Source organism: Bos taurus, chromosome 20 (genome assembly GCF_002263795.3).
Source record: "Bos taurus isolate L1 Dominette 01449 registration number 42190680 breed Hereford chromosome 20, ARS-UCD2.0, whole genome shotgun sequence".
Taxonomy (NCBI): Eukaryota; Metazoa; Chordata; class Mammalia; order Artiodactyla; family Bovidae; genus Bos; species Bos taurus.
The window spans coordinates 32,751,216-32,774,526 of record NC_037347.1 but is presented as its reverse complement, the minus strand read 5'-3'; the positions used below and the strand labels follow the sequence as shown (position 1 = coordinate 32,774,526).

General features: G+C 36.6%; 1 protein-coding gene across 1 annotated transcript in view; it reads right to left on the bottom strand.

Moving 5' to 3' along the window:
- The window catches only part of OXCT1 (3-oxoacid CoA-transferase 1), a 167,464-nt gene that overhangs the window by 60,539 nt on the left and 83,614 nt on the right, over window positions 1-23,311 (bottom strand). The window contains 6 exon segments of the mRNA NM_001076070.2: window positions 6,167-6,242; window positions 6,855-6,927; window positions 13,157-13,205; window positions 14,929-15,023; window positions 17,651-17,765; window positions 19,032-19,139. Coding sequence (NP_001069538.1) covers window positions 6,167-6,242; window positions 6,855-6,927; window positions 13,157-13,205; window positions 14,929-15,023; window positions 17,651-17,765; window positions 19,032-19,139 — 516 coding nt within the window.

The window sequence follows — 23,311 nt, the reverse complement described above, 5'->3', positions numbered from 1 at the left end:
TTTTTAAGCAAATACTGAAAGAATCAACCTGAGTAACATCTGTAAGACTTGCATTAAAAAAAAAAATCAAAGGATGTCCTTCCAGCAGACAGACAATAAGATCAGATGGCATTCTGAATTGATGTAAAGGAAAAGTGAAGGAAAGAGCAAATATACAGGGAAAAGAGATAAAATATACAATTTATATACATAAATTATAAACAATATTTTTCTCATTTTCAATCTCTTTAAAAGAGACTTGACTGTTTAGAGCAAAATAATAACAAAGTACCATGGATTTATGGGGCTTCCCAGGTGGCATTAATGATAAAGTATCTGCCTGTCACTCCAGGGGACATAAGAGACACAGGTTCGATCCCTAGGTTGGGAAGTTCTCCTGGAGCAGGGCATGGCAACCCACTCCAGTATTCTTGCCTTGACAATCCTCATGGACAGAGGAGCTTGGCAGGCTATAGTCCACAGAACTGCAAAAAGCTGGACGAAACTGAAGTGACCTAGCACACATGCATGCACCATGGATTTATAACACATGCAGAATAAAACATATGACTAAATAGCAAATAAGATAACATAGAATATAAGTTTATAGCTGTATGGTTCTTTCATTATATATAAAGTGATATAACCTGAAATAGACTGTGATAAATAAAAGATGGTCTGTATTGCAAACCTTGAGAGAACCACTAAAATATATATAAGAAAATAAGTCAAGACTGGATAAAAAACCAAAATCTAACTATATATGTTAACTGCAAAAGCTCACTTAAATGTAACGACAGGTTATAGGTAGAAGAATGGGAAAAGATATACCATGCAGAGTGAACATATTAATATTAAGATAGTCAGCTTCAGAATAAGAAATATTACCAGAGATAAAGAAAAATATAATTTTTTAAAAGGTCAATTTGTTAAAAGAATATAATAATCTTAAGTACTACTGTAATGGAGTTCTAAAATATATGAAGTAAAAAGTGATAAAACTGAAAGGAGAAATATACAAATGTACAATTATAACTCAAGGTTTCAATGCTCTTCTCTCAGTAATCAATAGAAAGGCACAGTAGACATGAACCACACCATCTCCCTACTTGACCTAATTGACACTTAGAGAACACTCTAGCCAACAAGAGCAGAATACACAGTCTTTCCAAGAATGGAAACAGATGGAACAGTCACAAAAATAGATTATATTCTAGGCTGCAAATACATCTCAAACTTAAAAGGATAGAACCCATGTAAAGTATGTACTCTGACTTCAAGAGAATTAAACTAGAAATTAGTACAAAGTTTTGTGGAAAATCACCAAATATTTTGAAATTAAATGATATACTTTTACATAACCAATAGGTCATGGGAAAAAAACACAAAAGAAATTAAAAATATCCTGAAGAGAATAATAATAAAACAAAAGAGACAAAAATTTGTGGGATGTTACTGATACAGTGCTTAGAGAGAAATTTAGAGCATGGCCCTTAATACACATCTAATAAATATTTGTTGAATGAATGAGCGAACTTAATCCCCAAAGCAAGCACATGAGTTAAATGTTATCATTTTACAAATGAATATATCAAGGTTCACCTAATTTGTTATACCACCAATAAATGACAGAACCAGTACTTAAGCAAGGCTTCCCTGGTGGCTCAGATGGTAAAGAATCTGCCTGCAGTAAGGGAGATCTAGGTTCACTCCCTGGGTCAGAAAGAACCCCTGGAGAAGGGAATGGCACCCCACTCCAGTACTCTTGCTTAGACAATTCCATAGGCAGAGGAGCCCGGCAGGCTGCAATCTCTGCGTGCATCCTAAGTCACTTCAGTCGTGTCCGACTCTCTTTGACCCTATGGACTGTAGCCTTCCAGGCTCTTCTGTCCATGGAATTCTCTAGGCAAATACTGGAGTGAGTTGCCATGCCTTCCTCCAGGGTATCTTCCGACCCAGGGATCAAACCTTCATCTCATGCCTTTTGCACTGGCAGGCGAGTTCTTTACCACTAGTTGTCACCTGGGAAGCCCAGCTTACAGTCCATGGGGTCTCAAAGAATTGGACATGACTGAGCAACTGACATGACTGAGCGATTAACACTTTCACTTCAGTACTTAAGAACAGGCATATCTAACCCTAAAGTTCTGTACAGTTTCTATTACATTACACTGATGGAGCAAAAGCACTACTGAATAATTGTTAAAGTACACATAATTCCCACCTGTCCTTTTTCCTTGCCCATGGTTTGCAGCTGCCTGAGCATTGGGACAAATGGACAAGACACCAGTATCTTAAAACAACTATCTAGATCTGTATGTTTGTATCTATCCATACAGTAATCTTTATATTTCTGTATCTGTACCTACAGTTTAGTATATAGGCTACATTTCATGCATCTAAACCACGAGATTAAATGTTGAGCACAACCCCTTCCCCTCAGCTGTACAAGAAGAAAGACTAGAGAATTAGCTTATTTAAAACAGGCATCATATCTAGGAGACCAAATCAATGTTATGCACTCATACATATAGCATACCTGAATATGACGCTGATTTGTGCTTAATCTTCTAAAATGCACAAAGAAATGAAAAATACGAGGGAAAAACAAAACACCTAAACATTCTATTTTTGTTTGTTCCAAGAATCCCTCATTTCTGTTCTCCCCGTGTAGAAGGAGCAGGCCCTCGGCTGTTACGTTCAGCTCAGATACAGCAACTTGTCCAGAAGGCAGCTATTGCATGCCTTTAATAACCAGCTCCCATAGTAGGTCATACACATCTACTTCCCCTCACAAGTCTATCATCTATGGCAGCTGTTTCCCAGAAATAAGCATTAGAAGAGCCAGAGCAGCTCTGGATGGAGAGTCAACGGACTGCACATCTTCTCATACTTCTGCAGCTTGCCTAGGGTTACCATCATCAAGGAACTAGAAAGAGCCAATCACTGTTCTGTCACATTTTCTCTCTTTGTATGCTCAGGGCAGAATTTTCAAAAATCTGTGAAAACAGGACCCATGCTGCATACTAAGAAGCTATTAGAGGATAAGACAAATAGCATCCACACCATTTGCTTGCCTTAAAAGCTTAAAGTTTATTATAATCTGACATTGTAATGATTGATGGAGATGCTACGGTGCAGAGAAACTCAAGACTTTACAACCATTGAAAGATTATTAAACTCAGTAAAAAGATAAAAGTAAATGAAAAATGATATAATAAAGCTGAACCCTTCAGCGCCTTGACTGCCAGGTCTTGCAATAAAAATATATCTAAATTTTATAAATCAACATAAATCTTTAGGGCAAACAGAAATAGCTCACTGAAACTACATAAGGAGGCTAGGCTGTTATCCATAACCAATGAAAACAAGAAATGTGTCCTCAGATCTGGTACTTGAATATGAATTTGGATACACAGGTTTTACAGTTACTGCAAAATAGTCTTGCTTACGCCAGCATTTTTTGAGGCAAATATTCCCTCTCAATGTTAAGCAATAGTACACTGAAGAAGTTAAAAATAATAGCCACTATTTATGGAGTGCTTTGAGTCTTCACTTTTTATTTTCATTTAATCCTAACAAAAATCCATATACTCCAGATTGTGTAATTTTAAGGGGTAGAGCTGAAATTCAAATCAGATCTCTTCCAAATTAAAGCTCATGGTCTTGACTCTTAAGCTATCTTGAATCCAAAGGAAGCAAAATATATACCTTGTATCACATACAAAGAATCCCAGAAGTCACTATCAGTTACTAAAAGAACAAAAGAGGGCTTCCCTGGTGGCTCAGGGGTAAAGAATCTGCCTGCCAACGCAGAAGACAGGGATTCAATCCCTGACCTGGGAAGACCTCACCTGCTGCGGAGCAACTGAGCCCATGCACCACAACTACTGGGCAAGCGCTCTAGAGCCTGAGAGCCGCAGCCACTGAAGCCTGTGTGCCTAGAGACCACCCTCTCCAACAGGAAAAGTCACCGCAATGAAAAACCCTTCCACTGCAACTAGAGCGTAGCACTCAGCACAACTAGAGAAAAGCCTGTGCAGCAATCAAGACCCAGCACAGCCATAAGTAAAATTCTAAAAGAACAAAAGAAATGCTCATTCAGAAAAGACGCTATTAACTTCCATGACCAAAGAGTGGAACCAGACACAAGAACACTTTTCAAGCTTAATTTTTCTCCACACCCCTTTAGAAATCCAGAGTTCTCTACTGCTGCTCCACTAGATCCAGTCCTTTGCAAACGCATGATCTCCAAACTATATTAGGAAAATTACAAAGTAATAAACACTGATGTTTTGATCATTCATAGGAATCTTCATAGGATATATAAAACCATGATACATGTTGGAAAATCTTCCCTACAAATGGCAACTACATAATGCATACTCTCACCATGAGAGCTTCCAGTCTCACTGTGTGCTAAATCATAATAAAAACAAATTGTATAGTAGCTTGTTAAAGATGCCCAAGTTCCCTGAAAGCAAAAATATGTTGGACATGTTTCTGTGATTTTAAAACTCACTAATAGTCCAGAGAAATAGACTCTACTTTGAACTCTCTTGCTTCTGTTCATAGTAACCAATCCTCTTCCGTCCTCTGCCAGGCAGGCATCTCCAACTTCTTAACTTATCAAATAATAACAACCCATTTATCTAGCATATACTGTGTCAAGCCCTATGATATATATTATAACCTTAGAGTTAGGGCTAAAACTCAGGGCTTGCTATTTTATGCTCCTTCTACTACCCTCTATTAGACTTTTTCTAAAATTTGAAAAGAGAAATACACTCTTTCTACACAAATAAACATTCCTATAAAGTATCAATCTGACTTACTGTATAATGCTCAGGAGACCCCCTGATTTCTTCGAAGCCTCCGAAAGTTGCCAACTCTTATAACTATGGCTAATTTAGAATAACAATATATCAACAATACAACAACTTAGCAAATCCATAACTTGCTAAGTGTTCTTACTATTAATGGGTCAATGATATTTTCCCTTTACATTTTAAACATGATTGATGATCACTCTTTAATACACTCGAACTTGGTTTTCAAACGTGGTTACATATCATCACCATATAGGACTGCTTTTAAAATAACCAGTTCCAGGTTATATCCCAGATTAAACTGGAAACTAATGATGGGCCAGAGGCATCACCATTTTTAAAAATTCCCAGGTGCTTCCAATATGCAACCAAGTTTGAGAACCAGAGCTGTAATAATAACTGAAATTTTAAAATAATGTTTCAAGAGATCATAGTTCAAAAAAGCTAAACTAATACAATCTCTACCATTGTTATCAACTACATTAATTCACCATCCTCAAAAAATGAGCAGGAAAAACTAAGAAATTTAAAAAATACAAAAAACCTTTCATTATAGAACACCAACCTCAGTTAAACAAAATATTTTTTAGCTCAAGCTTCAGAGAAACACACAGAAACCTTTAAAGATACACATTAAAAGAGTAACCTGAAAAAAATGAGCTCATAATCATGGACACTCATTGTTGTTCGCCTACACATATAAAGAACCACACTCTGGAATGTAAAGAATTACACTCATAAATCAACTGATTATAGTCTTTTTTCCAAAGCTAATTTCAAGAGGTTTCTTCCTTGATTTAGATCGTTAGTAAATGAAAACTGTTTGCATTTCACAGACATGTTTAAATATCACAGGTTTTGTATTCGGTAATAGAAGACAATGTGATTGATTACTCATAGGGTCACATGACTAATCAAGAGAGGATTTTACTCACTGTGAATAAGAAAAGAATACAATTAACATAAAATTAATGAACATATTAATTACTCTTTCTAGTTATAAAGCTTAGTTATAATAAATATTTGTATTTCTTACTTTTATCAGAGTATAATTAACCCATATTTTTTACCTTCTGAGGAAGTTCTCTGTTTTTCTAGGGAAAATTATGCTTTGACTCTGATCTTATCTATTTTTAGTTCCAATTACATAGTAAACTGGCAAAGCTAAATATTTTTCAGGAGAATTAGAAATTTGATTTTTATTAAAATTTGAAATAAGAAATACATCTTACAGTATCTATTTTTGTAACAATTATATTTGTACTCATAGCAATCTGATAAGATTTTTCTTAATATTAATACTTCAAAAACAATTATTCTAACCCAGGCATAATTCAGAAGAAAACGTGCCTACTTACAGGTATCATCCAGTTAGCCAGGTCACCATATTTGGAAACCTGCATGGCTCCTAGCATTGTCAGATTGACATGTCCCCTGAGAAAGACAGAGAAGAAATATAAAGCAAACTTCCATGTTTTATGTCCCTTTTGCTTGAAATTGCCAGCAATTAAATAATCTTACTCCCCCTGCCCCCAAATATATTTGCTTTCTTCCACCCAACACTTGATTTCCAAATAGACTGGCTTCAAGCTAAGGCAGAAAAATAACTATTAAGAGTTCTTTAAAAAAAATTATAGCCTATATTGTATCCAAAAACAAATTAAAAACAGGTGTACACAGTGAGTTTGTTTCCTTTGGTAAGGGAAAATGTGGCTCAATTTGAAGGCAAACACTAGCTAGAAAATGAAAACACAGTTTGCAGAAAATGTTAGGATCCTCAGAAAGAGCCTCAAAAACGTTTACTTCAGTTTAGTTGGCACACAGACATATATTTCACTTTGAAGGTTCTTTTAATAATCGTGGGCTGCATGTTCCAATTGCCAACATTCAATGTGAATAATTTCACATCTTGGTGCAGCCAAGCAAGTCCATGATCATTTTCTGGCTGGGAGAGGTGGTTATGTTTCGCAGTCTTGTTAATAGACTCAGGGATGACTCAGCTCATTCCACACCGTGGGAAACATGAGGAGCTCCATTATTACATACCCTCTAATCATTGCAAATGATTCATCACTGGAGAAATAAGAGGCTCCTGGAAGAACAGTAACTGTTTCCTTGCCTACACACACACACACACACAGACACAGGGAAGACAAAAGAAAGAAAAGGCTATTAGATTTCTAAGAGCGGAAATCATGGTGGAGACAGAGGTCTACACCTTCTCTATTTCATACAGAAGTAAGTGTCCCTTAACCAAAACACAGCAACAACAGGAGTATGGGGGGACACAATGGGAACTGCCAACCTACAAAGACAAGTGTTTTGTTACCAACATTGTTCAGATTTGCCCTTGCATGGGGATAATGAAAAACAGACCAACTTTTCATTTTATTATTGTTTTGAAATTGTCTACAGACAATGTACTTCTCTATTGCCTATTATTACATAACCATCCCTGTCTCCCACCAGACCCAGTCCCTTCACAAGCCCCTATTAAATGCTAATAGGAGTAAAGAAGAAAGGGGTTCTTGGGATGCACCTGTCAGAACCCAATGCTATTATAAGTCACTGGACTGAAACACTGTAGAATAAACATGAAGAAATCAGCTGGAAGGGAATGAAGCAGGAGATGCTTCTCAAATATTTTTCTTTCTTTTTTTTTTTCTTTCCTTTTTTTTAAAAATTTTATTTTATTTTTAAACTTTACACAATTGTATCAGTTCCGCCAAATAGTTCTTTAAAATCAATGAATAATCTAGAAAGAGAGGTTTCACCTAATTCCTTAATGTCACTGGTTGAAAGAATCTCTTCTTTCAACCTTTCTCTCTGCTTCATCTTTCTGCCCTTGCTTCAGTAAATTTCTACTAATAACCAGAAAAGGTCCTCTTAGAAGGACCTCTCCCAACACTTACATCCCATAATAAAAACTGAGAACTAGAAAAGTTCTTCAAGGTCGTCCAATCCCTATACAAGCAATAATATAACCTAACTCAAACCTGAGCTGCTGAGTTCTTGTGACCTGTCTATTCAGGAGCTTGAGGTACCTAGGAGATGCTTCTGGTCTCAACAGAAAAGTGTTCACGTGCCACTCTGCCAAAGGTTAAGTCAACTGTCTGAGCACACTGCATGCCACTGCCCCAGTGTAATAGAGCAGACAATAAGAAGGGGAAGAAAAGTGATTCCAAGAATGGAATAGAGCAAAGCTCTTGGACACAACAGGACAAGAGTGATCTGACTGTGATCAGATCACAAGAGTGATCAAATGTGCAACAGCTGTCCCCTCAACTTCTCAAGTCATGTCCAAGAGCTAACTTCACCAATATCCCCCTCCATCTGAGCTCAAATATAGAGCATGACTATCTATATCATGCTGAATTATTTACTGACCCCTAAAAGTTTGATTCTAATCAAAGGAAACATTCTCACCTCTTTTAAAGGAACACAAAGCTGAAAAGCTTTGGAGAATACTTTCTGGTGTGGTTAATAAGGGCTGGCTTGTAAACAGCATGTAGGATTTAGAGGATTAAATGAAATCATGTATGTAAAGCCCTTACTCTAGGACCTGGTACAGAGAAAGCACTTTGTGAACATTAATTTTTAATATTATTTTCATTGTTAATCATCACTCTAAACCTACTTGTGAAAAAGACAATGCCATCAACCCTCTAGGGATAAATGCTACAGGGGCAAGCAATCAGCTTTTATGATAAGGTTATATACCAGCGTGTGAACTCCAGGTTTCAGGACAAGCAGAATACAACTAAACCTTATCCTAACACCACTTTCATGTCCAGAAAATACAGTTCCTCTCCAGTCCTGTGAGATGGAGAGGCAAAGAAGAATCTGTAGGCTGGAAATGCAAAACAAACAAACGAACAAAAATTTCAATTCTTTGTTCTCTATGTGATAAATAAAATGACTTCCAAAGGGCTATCTCTACCGGCTGGCAGTACATAGAAGACATTATTTACCACTTACTGTAAAGGAAACTCTGAGATCAATGCACACAGAGCTTCTGATCTCCCCATGTGATTTATCAAGGATAGTATTTTTTAAAGAGCCCAGAAAATAATTCTTATGAAAGTTATTGTCAGGCCCCCTGTTATATATTCTGGCATCTTATAAATATATTCTTTGAAAAAAAAGTTAATTTTCATTTTTAACATCCCAAAATCTAAATAAAAATAGGATATCCTAAAGTTGATACCAATGCTTTTCAAATACAGTGTCCTAATTTGGTTAAATAATTATAATCAATAATACAATCAATATCTTAAAAAGGCTTTCTTATTCAGCTTTTCCTAATTATTTGTCTTCTTCAACTTCCCCTGTATATGTCTATATCCTCTCATGATATTCAGGCAATAGAATTATCCAGTTTCATGGTTATTGAGTCATTTGGCTTATGACATAACATGCCACTCACTCAATATCAAGTAGATGTTCACTCTGTGCCTTAAACAAAATGCAGATGCCCTAAACAAATGGTTCTCAAACACTCATCAGAATCACATGGAGGTCTTATAAAAACGCAGACTGTTGAGCACAACTCCCAGAGTTTGAGGATTTTCATCTCTAAGAAGTCCTCAGTGATGGGGATGCCAATGCTGTGGCTCTGAAAACCACACTTTGAGAACCACTGCCCTAAGCAAGGGCTTCCCAGGTGGGTAAAGAATCTGCTTGCAATGCAGGAGATACAGATTCAATCCCTGGATAGGGAAGATCCCCTGGAGAAGGGCACAGCAACCCCCGCCCCCTCCCCAGAGAATCCCATGGACAGAGGAGCCTTGAGGGCTATAGTCCATGGGGTCACAAAGAGTCAGACATGACTGTAACAACCAAGCAAGCATGCATACCCTAAACAAAAGGAACACGATACCCAGCGAGAGAGATAAATATACACAAATAATAACAAGGCAAAATGTGGTATGCTTATGAGATGCTGAATGTGTTGTGGGTTCGAAGGAGAAGCACTTCTGAGCCGCAAAAGGATTTGGAGAGGACAAATGAACTAGGACTTGAAGGATAGGCATTACTGATAAAGAGACAGGGATGAACAAGGGATAGAACATAACAAAAAAGAAAGGGCACTGAAAGAGCTAAGTCATGGATGAAGGAAACAGAACAGATCGAGCACTTCAGTATGGGCGGACTCAGTCATAGCGAAAGATAAATCTGGAAAGGTCAGTCACAACCATTAGAGAGATCCTGAATGTGGTACTTTAGACTGCAGGCCTGTAATTCTTCAGATGTGGCACGCAGACCTCTAGAGCAGATACTGCTGATGCTGGGGGCTGGAAACTGCTCTGATTATTGCAGGATGCTTAACAGCATCCCTGGCCTCTGCATACTAAATGCCAGTAACACTGGCACTCCAGACATTATCAAATGTCCCCAGAAAGGTGAAATCACCCTCTTTCCCATTGAAAGCCACCACTCTAGAGGCACATAGCAGGAAACAAGGATATTCAAAAGCCATGAGATTAACATGGTTCTTTCTAAGTCGTTGTTTAGTTGCTAAGTCTTTCTAAGTAGTTTTTTAATCAAAAGGTAGGGAAGCCTGGCACGCTGCAGTCCATGGGTTCGCACAGTCAGACATGACTTAACGACTGAACAATGACCAAGAAGAAGTCATTAAAAACATTTTGATATTAAAATAAGAAAAATATTAAGAAATAAGAAAGAATGCAAAATGCACATTAATATGAAAGCTAACATGAGATTTATTAGAAATTTCACAATTGCACTAGGATGCTGCAAATCTTCCTGAGACCTTGGAAATGTTCTAAATGCTGCCTTCTGCATCCTTGTAAATTCTCAACTTATCAGTGGATGTAGATCAATGTGCAGAGAAAAAGGCCTGGGGCCAAGAGCAGGAGACTACATGTGAATCTGTCCCTAGCAACCTGATCTTGAGCACATCACTTCACTTTTCTGGGCTTCAGTTTCCCAACGTGTATAAAAAGTTTTCACTTGAGGCTCAATTTTTACTTAATATATTGATAATATATGTGAAAAAATATGCTGTAAATTGTGTGATTCTATACAAGTGGTCATTCATTGTTACATAACCATATAAAATTATTTAGAAAAGAGGATCCTTAGAAATAGTTCTAATTATTATTTTAATACACTTTTTATGCCCAGAAACATAACTCTGTCTTTGTTCTAATGGATTTCTATGAAAATCCTTTCAAATGAACACAAACAATGGGCTAATCTTCCTGGTAATGTCCAAACTTGGGGAGTTGAGGAAATCATCAATTTATGTTCTGGGTTCTGGAGTTCAAAGTGTTTCACCTCTAACTTAGCTCCAAAGTCAAAAGCATCATAAATCCCAAAAAGGACGTTGATGAAAGAGATAGAATACTATTAAACTGATTGGCAGCCTGGCTTCCCAAAAGCAAAGAATTCTGGTTTTACAAAGTACTTTAAGATTATATATGGTATTTGAGAAGTTGAAATCTAAAACTGGTGGCTTCATTAGGATTGGGCTACTTTTAAGCTCAATGGAATCAGAAATGTCTACTCTCCAATGATGTCACTGAAAAGATTAACTACTTTCCAAAGAAAGTGGGTTTTATGAGCTCAAGCCTGAAATTTGGAAAATGGAGTTATTCATTTTGCAAATAACTCACTAACATCATAAATTAATTAAACCAAGCAGCAAATATTTTCACAGATCAATGAGCTATTGCTAAAGGGTACAGTACAATTAAATCACAGCCTTGGTTAAATGTCATTGCTTTATCACAGTGCGCCTTTCAGAGTTAAGTCGTGTTAACTAATTCAACTATTCAACCAGAAGCTGTTTTACTTCCAAAACTCCTAAGTATTAAACATCAATTCTACTTGGCAGCTGGCCTTTATATTCGGTTCCTGTTGCTTCTCTTCAGAAATTTACACATACTATTTTTGAACACAAAGTAAGAATTATACTTTTGTGGGGGTAGAGTGAATAGAAGTAAAAGAAGGATAAAGAAAATCATGCCAGAATATAAAAATTAGCTTCCTATGGGAAACTCCATTCTAAGGAAAATCTTTAGCTCCAACACAGTGGCAGTACTGCCTCACGTATGGGCAATGATGGAGGCCAAAAGGTCTGACCTGTTTTTCCTCCTCCTCCAGGCTGCTGCAATGTGTGACTCTCTGTCCCAGTCAAATAAAAGGCTAATAATAAAAAGCAAAGCATATGAATACCAGAGCATAGGAGAAGACAGGCTAGAGTTCCCAATTCAAAGAAACTCTGTATTTATCACCTATATCATTAGATTGCAATGAGTAGCAGAGTACATCCTTAAGTACCCTTGAAGTTTTGAAGGATGCTCTACTAACCAGCATTCTTGCCTGGGAACTCCTACAGACAGAGGAGCCTGGCTGGCTACAGTCTGTGGGGTTACAAAAGAGTTGGACATGACCTAGCAACTAATAAACAAACAACTCCTAACTCTCATGTCAATTAGAGCAGCAATCTCCAATCTTTTGAGCACTAGTGACTAGTTTCATGGAAGCCAATTTTTCCATGGACCAGAGGGTAGAGGGAAGATTTCAGGATTATTCAAGCGTATTACATTTATTGTGCATTTTATTTCTATTATTATTACATCAGTTCCACCTCAGATCATCAGACATTGGATTCTAGTGGTTAGGGACCCCTGGATTAGAGGACAGAACATAGTACCCACGACAAAAACCCCAGAGCCCCAGATCTTGGTTTTGGCTGCTACTATGGATCCACTTCCCACCTTCTCATCATGAGAAGACAGATCTATTTCAGCCTGGGGTCTGCCAATTGGAGGCACAAGCAGGAGATACAGCAGAGCAGACTCCCATCCTCACCCTCACACAGGTTTCTGCAAGATGTTTGTGTTCCTCCACAAAGACCCTGTTCCTGTCTGGTGACCCTCTCCCACAGTTGCCCCTTAAGGCCCAAGGGTGATAAAAACTCCCTGTGGTACTTCAACATCCTTTCTGGTTTACCTTAACCCTATTTACACCCCTGTAAACTATCCTTTCCTTTAATTCTCGTTACCCCATCTGAGAGCATTCTCTGTGCACCGTCAGGATGGCACCTGATTGACCCACCAAAGCTCCTGCCATTTCATGTAGCCCCTCCTGCAATTTCCCCTATATCTTACTCTGCCCTAAATAGGGGAGACCTCTAATGGGCAAGCAGACCAAGATGGCACTGGAAAGGCTTCTCTCGCCTCCTCCAAGTAAAGTACAGTGCATATTCTCCAGGAAACATCAAAGAATCAAGCCCAACTCCTTACTCTAAAATCATTTGGCAGAGAATGAAACTAATAGCAAAGGAAAATGCTAGAAGAACATGTAATGAGTTATTTTACCTGCATTGATTAGATCTGCATCAACTTCATTTTTTAATGGGTATGGACCCTGTAAAATAAAGCACATGTCCAGTTAGGAAAAGAAGTTTCTCACTGAATCACACACTAAAACTTTAATGCAAACAACTCATTTAAAACCTTAGGAAATGATTATCAGAAGACTTGAGGTGAACCTTTTCAAAGTAATCCTGATGTTTTCATGGCTCTATATCTCACATTGATTAGTCTTTTCTACACTAATAAGTGTGATCAGGTAAGTGAAAAATAGTTTCTTCAAAGTACCAAAGTCTGAAAGAAATGTTAAGCTATTGGAAATCCAGGTCAATAAAAAAAGTAATTATTTAGTATCTACTATGCAGTCTATGCTATAGTATATCAATGCTGCTGCTAAGTCGCTTCAGTCGTGTCCAGCTCAATGAATACAAACTAAATGGCTACTTTATTGGGCTAGAAGGATCTGAAGAAGCAAGTCTCATCTTTTTGATGCCCTTATTGTCCCTTTGACTGGTAATCCTAAGTTTTTATTTTTTATGTATTTTTATAAACCATCTCTAATAACTTGAATAGGGTGAGCAGTTTCATAACATAACATATATTAAACTAAAAGAGAGGAAATAGAAAAAGAGGAAAGAAAAGGTCTAAGTTAGAGCCAAGAAAGAGAAAATAGTGGCTGTTAAAACTTTAACATACTTTCAAAAAATGGGATCAAAAATGTATTCTATAAATAAACTGAAATGGTAACTAATGTTTTAGACCTGTGTAAATTTTTCTTTAAACAGTGATCATAGTTAAGCATATCAACTTATTTCCTTTGTCTTCAAAATGAGGGATCTGGTCACTCTAGATAATCTCTAAGGTATCTGAAAAATGTGAGTCTTTGCAGTATGAATCTTTTTTTCTCCAGACGATTATCATTTTTGTGTTTTTGAAAATGGTCACAATCATTGCCTCAATCAGAATCAACTACATGCTCATGACCATAATTTATATTTTAAATGCTGGATATACATTTTCCATATGTACAATTTGTACTGTATTAACAGTTAAGATATACTGAGAAATAATAAAAGATTAGGAATATTATAAATCGTCAGACAATAAGTAATCTCTGCCATAATTAATAAGTAAATAAAAGTTATTCAGGAAGCTAAAGTATTTAATTTTATTTTATGTTAAATAAATATTAAAATAAAAGGAATAGTCAAATTCTATGAGAATATTGAGCCCATTTGAAAAGTTATTCTTGAGAAAGGGAAAATTCTACCGTTTTGAACAACATGGCCTCAAAATGATTATGACATGAGAACTTTTCGAATTGGCCAACTGTCAAAAAATGTCCTGTTCTAAAGGATCAATAGAAATGTTATTCTTCAGTTTCTCATGCTGAGACTTGCTGATTTTTATTTAATATAGGATTATTAATAATCTTTATTATCTTGTGCAGTCACACAAAGGCTAATAAATAGTTTACCTGAACAGGCTGGTGTGAGGTCTCTGAAGTCGGTGTTATATAGGGGAGATGGAAGCTCATACAGTGATAAATGAGGAGTGATTGAAAAGCTCATGGAGTTGGGAAACTACCATCTACTCCATAAAATATGACAGGACATGTTCATAAGTACTACCATTTTATGGGAAAAGTTAAACATTTATTATGAAGATGAAGAGAAAGAAAAATAAGATTGGAAAATCTAAGCTAACAACTCTAAGAAGACTGCACTATATAAAATATCTTAAAGACTGGATAAATATAACTTTAATTTTTGTCTTACCAAACCCAGGACTCCATTTTCACTTTGCAGATGGACAGTCATATCGGGGCTGATATAGTTGCTGGCCAGAAGTGGTATTCCTATGCCCAAATTGGCTGGAATAAAAGATGTTAAGGTCCAACATACAAAAGGTAGAGATTATGTCATAAATCTTCTACATGAATAAATCTGCACAGAGCGTTTAAAGTCACTTTTTCTGAATGTATTCTCCCACCACTCTCTAGATATTACTTTGTAATTTTTTCAAAAAGAAAATCTCTCAAATAATCACAGCTTTTGCCATGAAGATATCAAAGTAGTGGCTTCAGAAAACTAATCAAAAGGTCATTTTTATTGTAAGACACATTTAGCAAATTTTTGGCTTGTATTAGGACTTATATACTATGTATTAGGACTAATGTATTATGATATATGTACTATGACTGCTGACTGATGTAACATGGCCTGAGCTTTGTTTAAAAGCATTTTTCACTATTCGAAACTCCAACTGAGACTAAAGATGATTAAAATATTCTACAAGGGGCTTCTGTGTTTGAATTTTAACAAAGTTTTCTGACACCACCAAAATGTCTACCTAAATTGTATGGATTCCTTTGGGTCACTGTAATAACATCCATTGGTAACTGAATCTTCTCTAAGACATAGAGAGGATGGTGGGGATGCTTAAGTTTCAGTGAACACATCTGAGACCATCTATTAAAAAGAAGCTATGCTGCAGCATCAAAGTGCTAACTGATTGGGATTAGCAGATGCCAACTATTATATACAGAATGGATAAAAAACAAGGTCCAACTGTACAGCACAGGGAACTATATTCAATATCCTATGACAAACCATAATGGAAAATTAGCTGTAAAAGAATCTATGTATGCATAACTGACTCACTTTGCTGTGCAGTAGAAATTAAATACAACACTGTAAGTCAACTATACTTCAATAAATTTTTTTTTAAAGAGCTAACTGAGGCTATTAAACCTTCTTCAGATGATCAAAGTCCTGGGCTTGATTCCTGGTCGGGGAACTAAGACCCCACAAGCTATACAGCATGGTCCAAAAGGAAAAAAAACAACCGACACTGTCTAGAACCGCTGTCCATGCTGTCCACTAATGCACACCACAGACCCTGACACAAGTAAAGAATAACAGCACTCGGAGGAGATCCTAATAACAGGGAGTGCTTTAAGAATCAAGGCCAGAAAAGATAAAGTGTGTATATGGTACCATATTATAAACTACAAAGGCCAGCAAAACAACCCAACGTGCCAGGTCACCTCTAGTGAATATAGGGAGTCTATGAAGGTATGATGATAGCTACCTGGATTACCTCCTACCAAACCATCCAGTGTAGAGTTAACTGTGTTTCTCACAGTGACGCACGTAACACGCTGAGGTACTGATTCCATTGTGAGCAGGTTATTTTCAAGAAAGGGCAATCCAAATTACAAGTTTTATACTTCAACTTTCTTATCATATGCTGCAATTTTCAGTTCTTTAATATTATTTAGTGAGTCAAACACCAGAGAGAGAAAAGCCCATGCAATTTGGGTTGAAAAAGAGTAGGTGCTGTGCAAAGACCATTATATGAACTGACTTGCACATATTTTTCATAGGCAATACAATGACAGTGAACAAAGGACACCTAGAAGAGAAGCCAATACATCTAAAAGCAGAGTTATCATTTAGTCAGTGTTAACAGTGTCAGTGGTAAACCAGTTGACTGGAGGTAAAAAGAAAGCCCACAGACAAGCTTTCATCTGCTCAGCCAATTTGGTTGACTCTGTAACTTGCTGATATGGGAGCTGAGAAAGAAGGCACTATAATATTCTCTTCCCTGTGTGAATTCCCGCCATAAACCAATGCATAAGCTGAAAGATTAAAAAAAAAAATGAAGTGATGGGAGTTAAGAAGAAAGTAAAAAAAGGGAGTTTTCCCAGTCAATATCTGTCTGAAAGAAGGTTTTTATGGACCAGAGGAAGTTCAGAGAATGGATACACATGCCATGTTTCTACCTTCTGTCCCAGGACTTTAAGCACAGCTTTACTGTATTCACCATTCAACAAATATTTACCTTATCATACATTATTTGAATTTATATATATTATTTGTATTATATAGTTCAATGGTTAACGTCTCAAAAATTAGCAAAATGGCAGACTCACTGACATTTAAACACATTCAAAATCCAAACACTTTATCTACCCTTTTCTTGACAAAGTATCTAAAGCAGAATTGAATCATTCATTGAATACAAAACATCAGACATAAAAGGGTACACTCACAGGATCTTTGTCATGGGAAACAAGAGGCTGTTAAGAAGTTGGATCTTATGTTTCAAATGAGTATGTAAATGTCAGAACACAGAGAAAGCAAATAACATTGGTTATAACTAGTACTTCTGAGAATTTAAACCTTCATCTGGGGTAATCTCTTTTCCCAATTAACTTTAGCCAAATGCCAAACTGAACTGGAATTCACTGTATATCAGAGAATAGCTAAGCAAATTTTCAGTCACTATTTTGCTTCAAGAAGGTAAAAGGATTATAATTTCAATTCCATTTATCTTTGTATCTTTAGGTTATATGCCACATTTTGTAAAAACTGATCAATTGCTTTAGAAGCTACAATGGACTAGAAAAGAATCCCTATGCAGGAAGTCTAGTAACCTGATGAATATGTAAAAAGGGCTAAGTCTTTGCTCAGCCCCAAAAGGAATAAAGGATACCATACATGCCGTCCTCAAATTCAAGAGCTGCCCGCTTGATGATACGTTCCCTGACATTATCTCCAGGTTTACCAGATGTGGTTTTTATATCTTCCTCTTTCCGGATTGATAAACGCTTTAAAATAAACAAATAAATTATTCATGGTTGAGGTATGCCTTGTATTTTATCACTGCTGAAATACGAAACTGTATTGGAAAAAATTTTAACTCTCCCCCATTACTAACAGGAAGCAAATCTGCAATATAATATAGATGTTTTGTTTTGTTTTTTTTTTAACAAAAGAAGAGTAACATGGATGACATTTGATGACAGAAATTATTCTTTAGGAAGTAAATGAAAGGTCAGATTTGTTTGAAGACGAACATACACTTGTTCTATCTCTGAAGCGAATAATTCCTCCGTTACTGTCACAAAGAGTGCTACTACTGTTACTCTTAAGAGTCCTACAGCTGAATTCTCCTCGGGTGCTCAGGGATGGAGCTGGAACAAAGAGAACAAATAGACCTTTCGACTCCGTTTTTTGGTGGGGCTACCAGAATGTGTTTACCAAGTATTGCTGCTATCAATCTCCTATTTCCACCTGCAGAGTTGAGACTGGTTTTGCTATAAGTGCATCACAGAAATCATAGATATATCCAGAAACCAGTCAGAAAACTATTTCCATCACTAGGTCTCTTTGACACAGACTCTGGCCCTGTTTGCAAATGTCCTCTTTTTGATCCCTGGGCCCTGACATTAGTTTTAGACTGCAGTCTCTTCCTGTTTGATGTCAACAGGTAGAGGGCATCTCTGAATCTCTGGTATCTCTTACTGCTTGTCTATTCTGTTGCGGATCCCTACACATTTCTGAATCTTAATATCAACTCTGATCCAGCTGATCTTCATGCTCTCAGTAGCCTTAGTATACCTCCAATGCTCCTGGTAGCCTCTCCTTATCGTGATCTCATATCTGTCCACCAGCTGCTGAGAGCCCAACACTTGTGGGAAAACATGAAAAGACATCAAGATAGTTAGCTCTGAACACTCAAACACTAAGAGTCCAGCAGGGGTAGAGCAACCAAAGGCCTGATTATTGTTCTCTATCTTTCAGGACAGCCATCCAAAACTATGCATTATAAATTAGAACAGTTACAAAAGCTTGGAAGACACAGTCTGGAGAATCATGTAATTTAGTGACATACATGTGGTAAACACAAGGCACTGTTAATCTAGACAATCACACAGACGTCCCCTCAAGATGGACACATGAGAAGCGTCTATTAAGATTCAAAGCAAGACTTCCTGTTCAGCTTTAATTCTTTTTCATCTGGAATAGCTCCAGGGACACATCTCTCTGACAGTCAGATCCATAAATACTGACAAACAAGGTAAGTCAATTACCTCAATTCTTTTCTCATATTTTTCTCCCTTTATAAGGCGATGTACATAAATCTTAGGAATATGAATGTCTTCTGGAGCAAATGATCCAATATCGACAATTTCTTCAACCTAAGCAAAGAGAAAAACATTTTAAATTAAATAATGAGAGTTTAAATTGAATATTTTTATTAAAAAAAAAAAAACAAAGAATATGCATCTTTACCTCCAACTTAGGTTGGACACACAATGTAAAATATATATATGTATATACATACAAATATCATATATAAATCTACATATACATCAGAGAGAAAGAATACACATATACATACATATACACAAACTTCTAGACCCACAAAAAGAGAAGAAATTCAAATACATGGCCTGAACATAAAACACAGAACATAAAGTTCTAGAACTTTGCTTAAAACAGCCTCAGCTACAAATTTGTCAAACGTTTGTCAGTACAGCTGCTTGAACTTTCACAAATTGCAGCTCAACTATGCAAAATTTGAAAGCACATCCCTTAAACCCAGATTTTCAAAATTAATGGAAATTTATCATATCAAAGACAAAAATCTGTAACAACATCTGCTTGGTCAATTGCTTTTTAAATATAGACGCAAATGCTATTTGTAACAATTTCTAATTATTCCTGTTATTAGCTTCCTAGGATTGTGATAGAACTGCAATTGCTGAAATAATTTAAGATTGATCATTAATTTCAATATGGAAATTTGAAAAAGAAAATATTAACTAACTAGAAATTCTAAAAATTAAAGTTATTCATAGAGCAAAAAGGTACTTTATAGCAATACCAAATGTCCCAAGTCAGTCTGCTATTTTAAAACTCATTTTTAAAAAGGACAATAGAAAAATTCTTATATCAACATTAAAAAAAAAAAACCCTCAGAGTAAAAAGGATTAAGAAAAACTAAGATCAACATTGTTGAGATCAAAAAATTATCTTTCTGGTGCCAAGAAAAAATATTATCTTGAAGACTGAGAGTACTCAGTTTAATAGATGTCATACCCAAAGCAAAGAACTATCTGCAAAGGAAATGACTTGTACAAAGGGAGTTGTATTATACTTGTCTCCTAAACTAGTAATTGAACTCTTCAGAAGTTTTCGAGGTTAAGCACCCCTCGTTATGCTATTCTACCATGTATGCCCAAATCATACTCCTTCCACAATGAAAGACTAATGGGGGTTAACAAGAGTCGATTTCATTATTATGCACTGCTCTCAAATAGCTGAAAAAAAAAACAGGACATGGTACATAAAAACCATCTTCTCTGATCGAACAAAAACTCCAAGGAAGAGTCAGTAAACATGTGGGAATCCAAAAATGAAATAGTGAGTAGAGATGTATATCTAATATTCATCTGAGAATGAATCAGGGGGAGGAAGGGGGCTCCCCATTACTGTGCTCTGTATCTTTTCCTCCAAAGTTCTCTATACTCTGATATATCAAGAACATGGCCCTCACTTTTTACATATCCAACAGGTTATTAGGCCTCCTGCATATTGATTCTTTTTTAATCTACTGCAACCAAGGTAGGGATCAGGTAAACAGGAGGTGGATATAGGAAATGCAGAGCAACTAAGTATTACTTCCACCTCTTCAACAAGCCAGGAATTTCAGCCATTAGAGTTCATTCACATTTTACACTTATTCAACTCAAGCCTTCAAAGAAATTCTTGACTTTAAAAAATTTATTCTGAGGATATTATTCTAAGGATATATTTGAAGCCATTTATTGAGGATATGTGTGAAGATTTACTATTCATGAAAATGCTGGCCATAGAATTTGTTAAAATAACATTGAGTTGGGGCTTCCCTGGTGATCTACTGGTCAAGAATCTGCTTGCCAAGGCAAAGGACACAGGTTGAATTCCTGGTCCAGGAAGACCCCACATGCCATGGATCAACTAAGCCTGTGAGCCACAACTATTGAACCAGTGCTCTGAGCCACAACTGCTGAAGCCCGCAAACCTAGAGCCCATACTCCACAAGAGAAGCCACCACAATGAGAAGCCCCTGCGTGGTAATTAGAGTACAGCCCTCCTCATGTCGCAACTAGAGAAAGCCTGAGCACAGCAATGAAGACTCAGGGCAGCCAAAAACACATACAAAAAAATTTTTTTAAACTGAGTTGGGAACAACCTAAAGGATCAACAATAGAATAACACTAAAATATACATGGTATGGGGTTCAGTCTCTGGGTTGGAAAGATCCCCTGGAGAAGGGAATGGAAAACCATTCTAGTATTCTCGCCTGGAGAATTCCACGGACAGAGGAGCCTGGTGGGCTATAGTCCATGGGATCACAGAGTTGGACATGACTGAGAGACTAATATATTGGCTCAAACGATTATTTATACGTCTGCAAAAACTAAGAGGAAAAACCAAAGGAAACTAGTACTGAAATGCTAATTTTTATCCCTAGGTGACAGTACAAGTTATTTCTGTTTAAGTTTATGTTTATAATCAAGAGGTGAAAAACATGCAAGTTTTTTTTTTTTTTTTAAGTTGCAATAGACATCAAGTAGATGGTTTCCAAAACTAGGAAATACATAAGTGGAGGATGTGATAAATTGCTTAGTTAGCTATGTATCAAAAGGACATGTTAAAAAGAAAATAGAGCCCTAAAAACTGTGGTTTCTAAACTCTAAAAACATTTACAACATTATGAAATGTAAACTTTTTGTTTATATTTTTTAAGAAAATGCAAATTAATCTCACTGTCTAACATTGTTCCAGTAGATCACGCCCTCTCAGCTCTGGCCTGAATTACTGCATCAGCTTCCTCACTGGTTTCCCTGCAATGACCCTTCAGCAGGAGCAAGAAACACACGGGGAAAGAAAAGGAGTCATACTTCTCACTTAGCCAAAAATGTTGATGGTAACCAATCTCTACTTTCTTCTGAGTTCCATCAGAGAAAGTTCCGACAAAAAAACACCAAATCAAGACCAATTTTCTTTACCAAGGGCAACTATATCATGACTTTCACAACAAACGAAGTGAAAGAATGTGTCCCAGTAAAACAACTCCAATGAAAAGCAAGAATGTGGTTAAGCGTAATCAGTTCCAGGCTTTGTCATCCTAATAGGAATGATTTTCATCTTGTGGAAAACGCATGGGCAGCATTTGTCAAAACAATACCAACACTCAACAGGATTGAAAATTTCTATACAAAAATCAAAGCTTTCTCAGAGTTGGTTAGCAGAGTTAATCACAGAGGAAGAAAATATTTAAAGTATAAACCCAAAGAAGAAAACATATGTTTTCAGACAATCTGTGAAAAGAGTTTACCAAAAAAAAAAAAAAAAACCTGAAGAAGCAGAACTATCTTAATGTTAGCAACTGAAAGGTTCTGTGCTGATTTTGTGTGATCTTGAAAAAGAACAAATGGGGAGAGAGGGAAGGATCTGGTGAGATCAGACAAAAACATAAGAGTCAAAGGAAATCTGAAAAGAAAAAGATGAATAGAAGGAGTTTGTTAAGGAAGAAGTAAAAATAAAAGCTCACAAGAGCACTCACTAAGCATGGCAGAAATGTACTCCTGAAATCAGAAGTGGGTAAGACAAGAGAAGAAAGAACAAAGAAAAAGCCTCAGTGCACAGTGATGGGCATGTTTAAGGGTCCTCAGACAAGATCAAAATGGAGGAGAGGTGGTAGCTAAGAGCAACCCAGGCTTCTTCCTGGCACGATGCATAGTTCTTATGCAGCCATCTGGTACATCCAGAAATCCAAACACTTGAGGCTTCTCTAATTAGTACTTGTCTTCAGTTATTAGCAGGAAAAGAGAGGCCAGTGAATGTTAATTATTATTGATTTGAACTTTGTTTTAAAAGGTTGCTTTCTCTGCCCTAAACCCTTCCCACTTTATAATTCTGCAAAAATTTAAACCTCAGAGAAGGGTAAGAATTCATCCTCGGGTGACAGTGTTTTTGTTTTTTCTTGGCAAACATTATTTATATCTCAGGTAATGTAACAGAGGAACAGCAAAGTAATAACCTCCTTATTTCATATTTTATTTTAGTGACAACCTCAGTCGGTTATGGCCACAAAAGTGTGCACAACCCTGAAGGCTGTTAGTGGAAAAAGCTGCACACCTGCAAACCTCACCATGTGAAATAAAGTGAGGTGGGAGGAAGGGGAGGAATCACATTGCAGATTTTATTCCTGAGTCATCTTAGCCTTCAGAAAGACTTAGGATGAATATTCTTCTCTTATCAGGAAACTTAAAAAGCAAATAACAAGCCACAATGGCTTGTTAAAACCATTAAACATTAA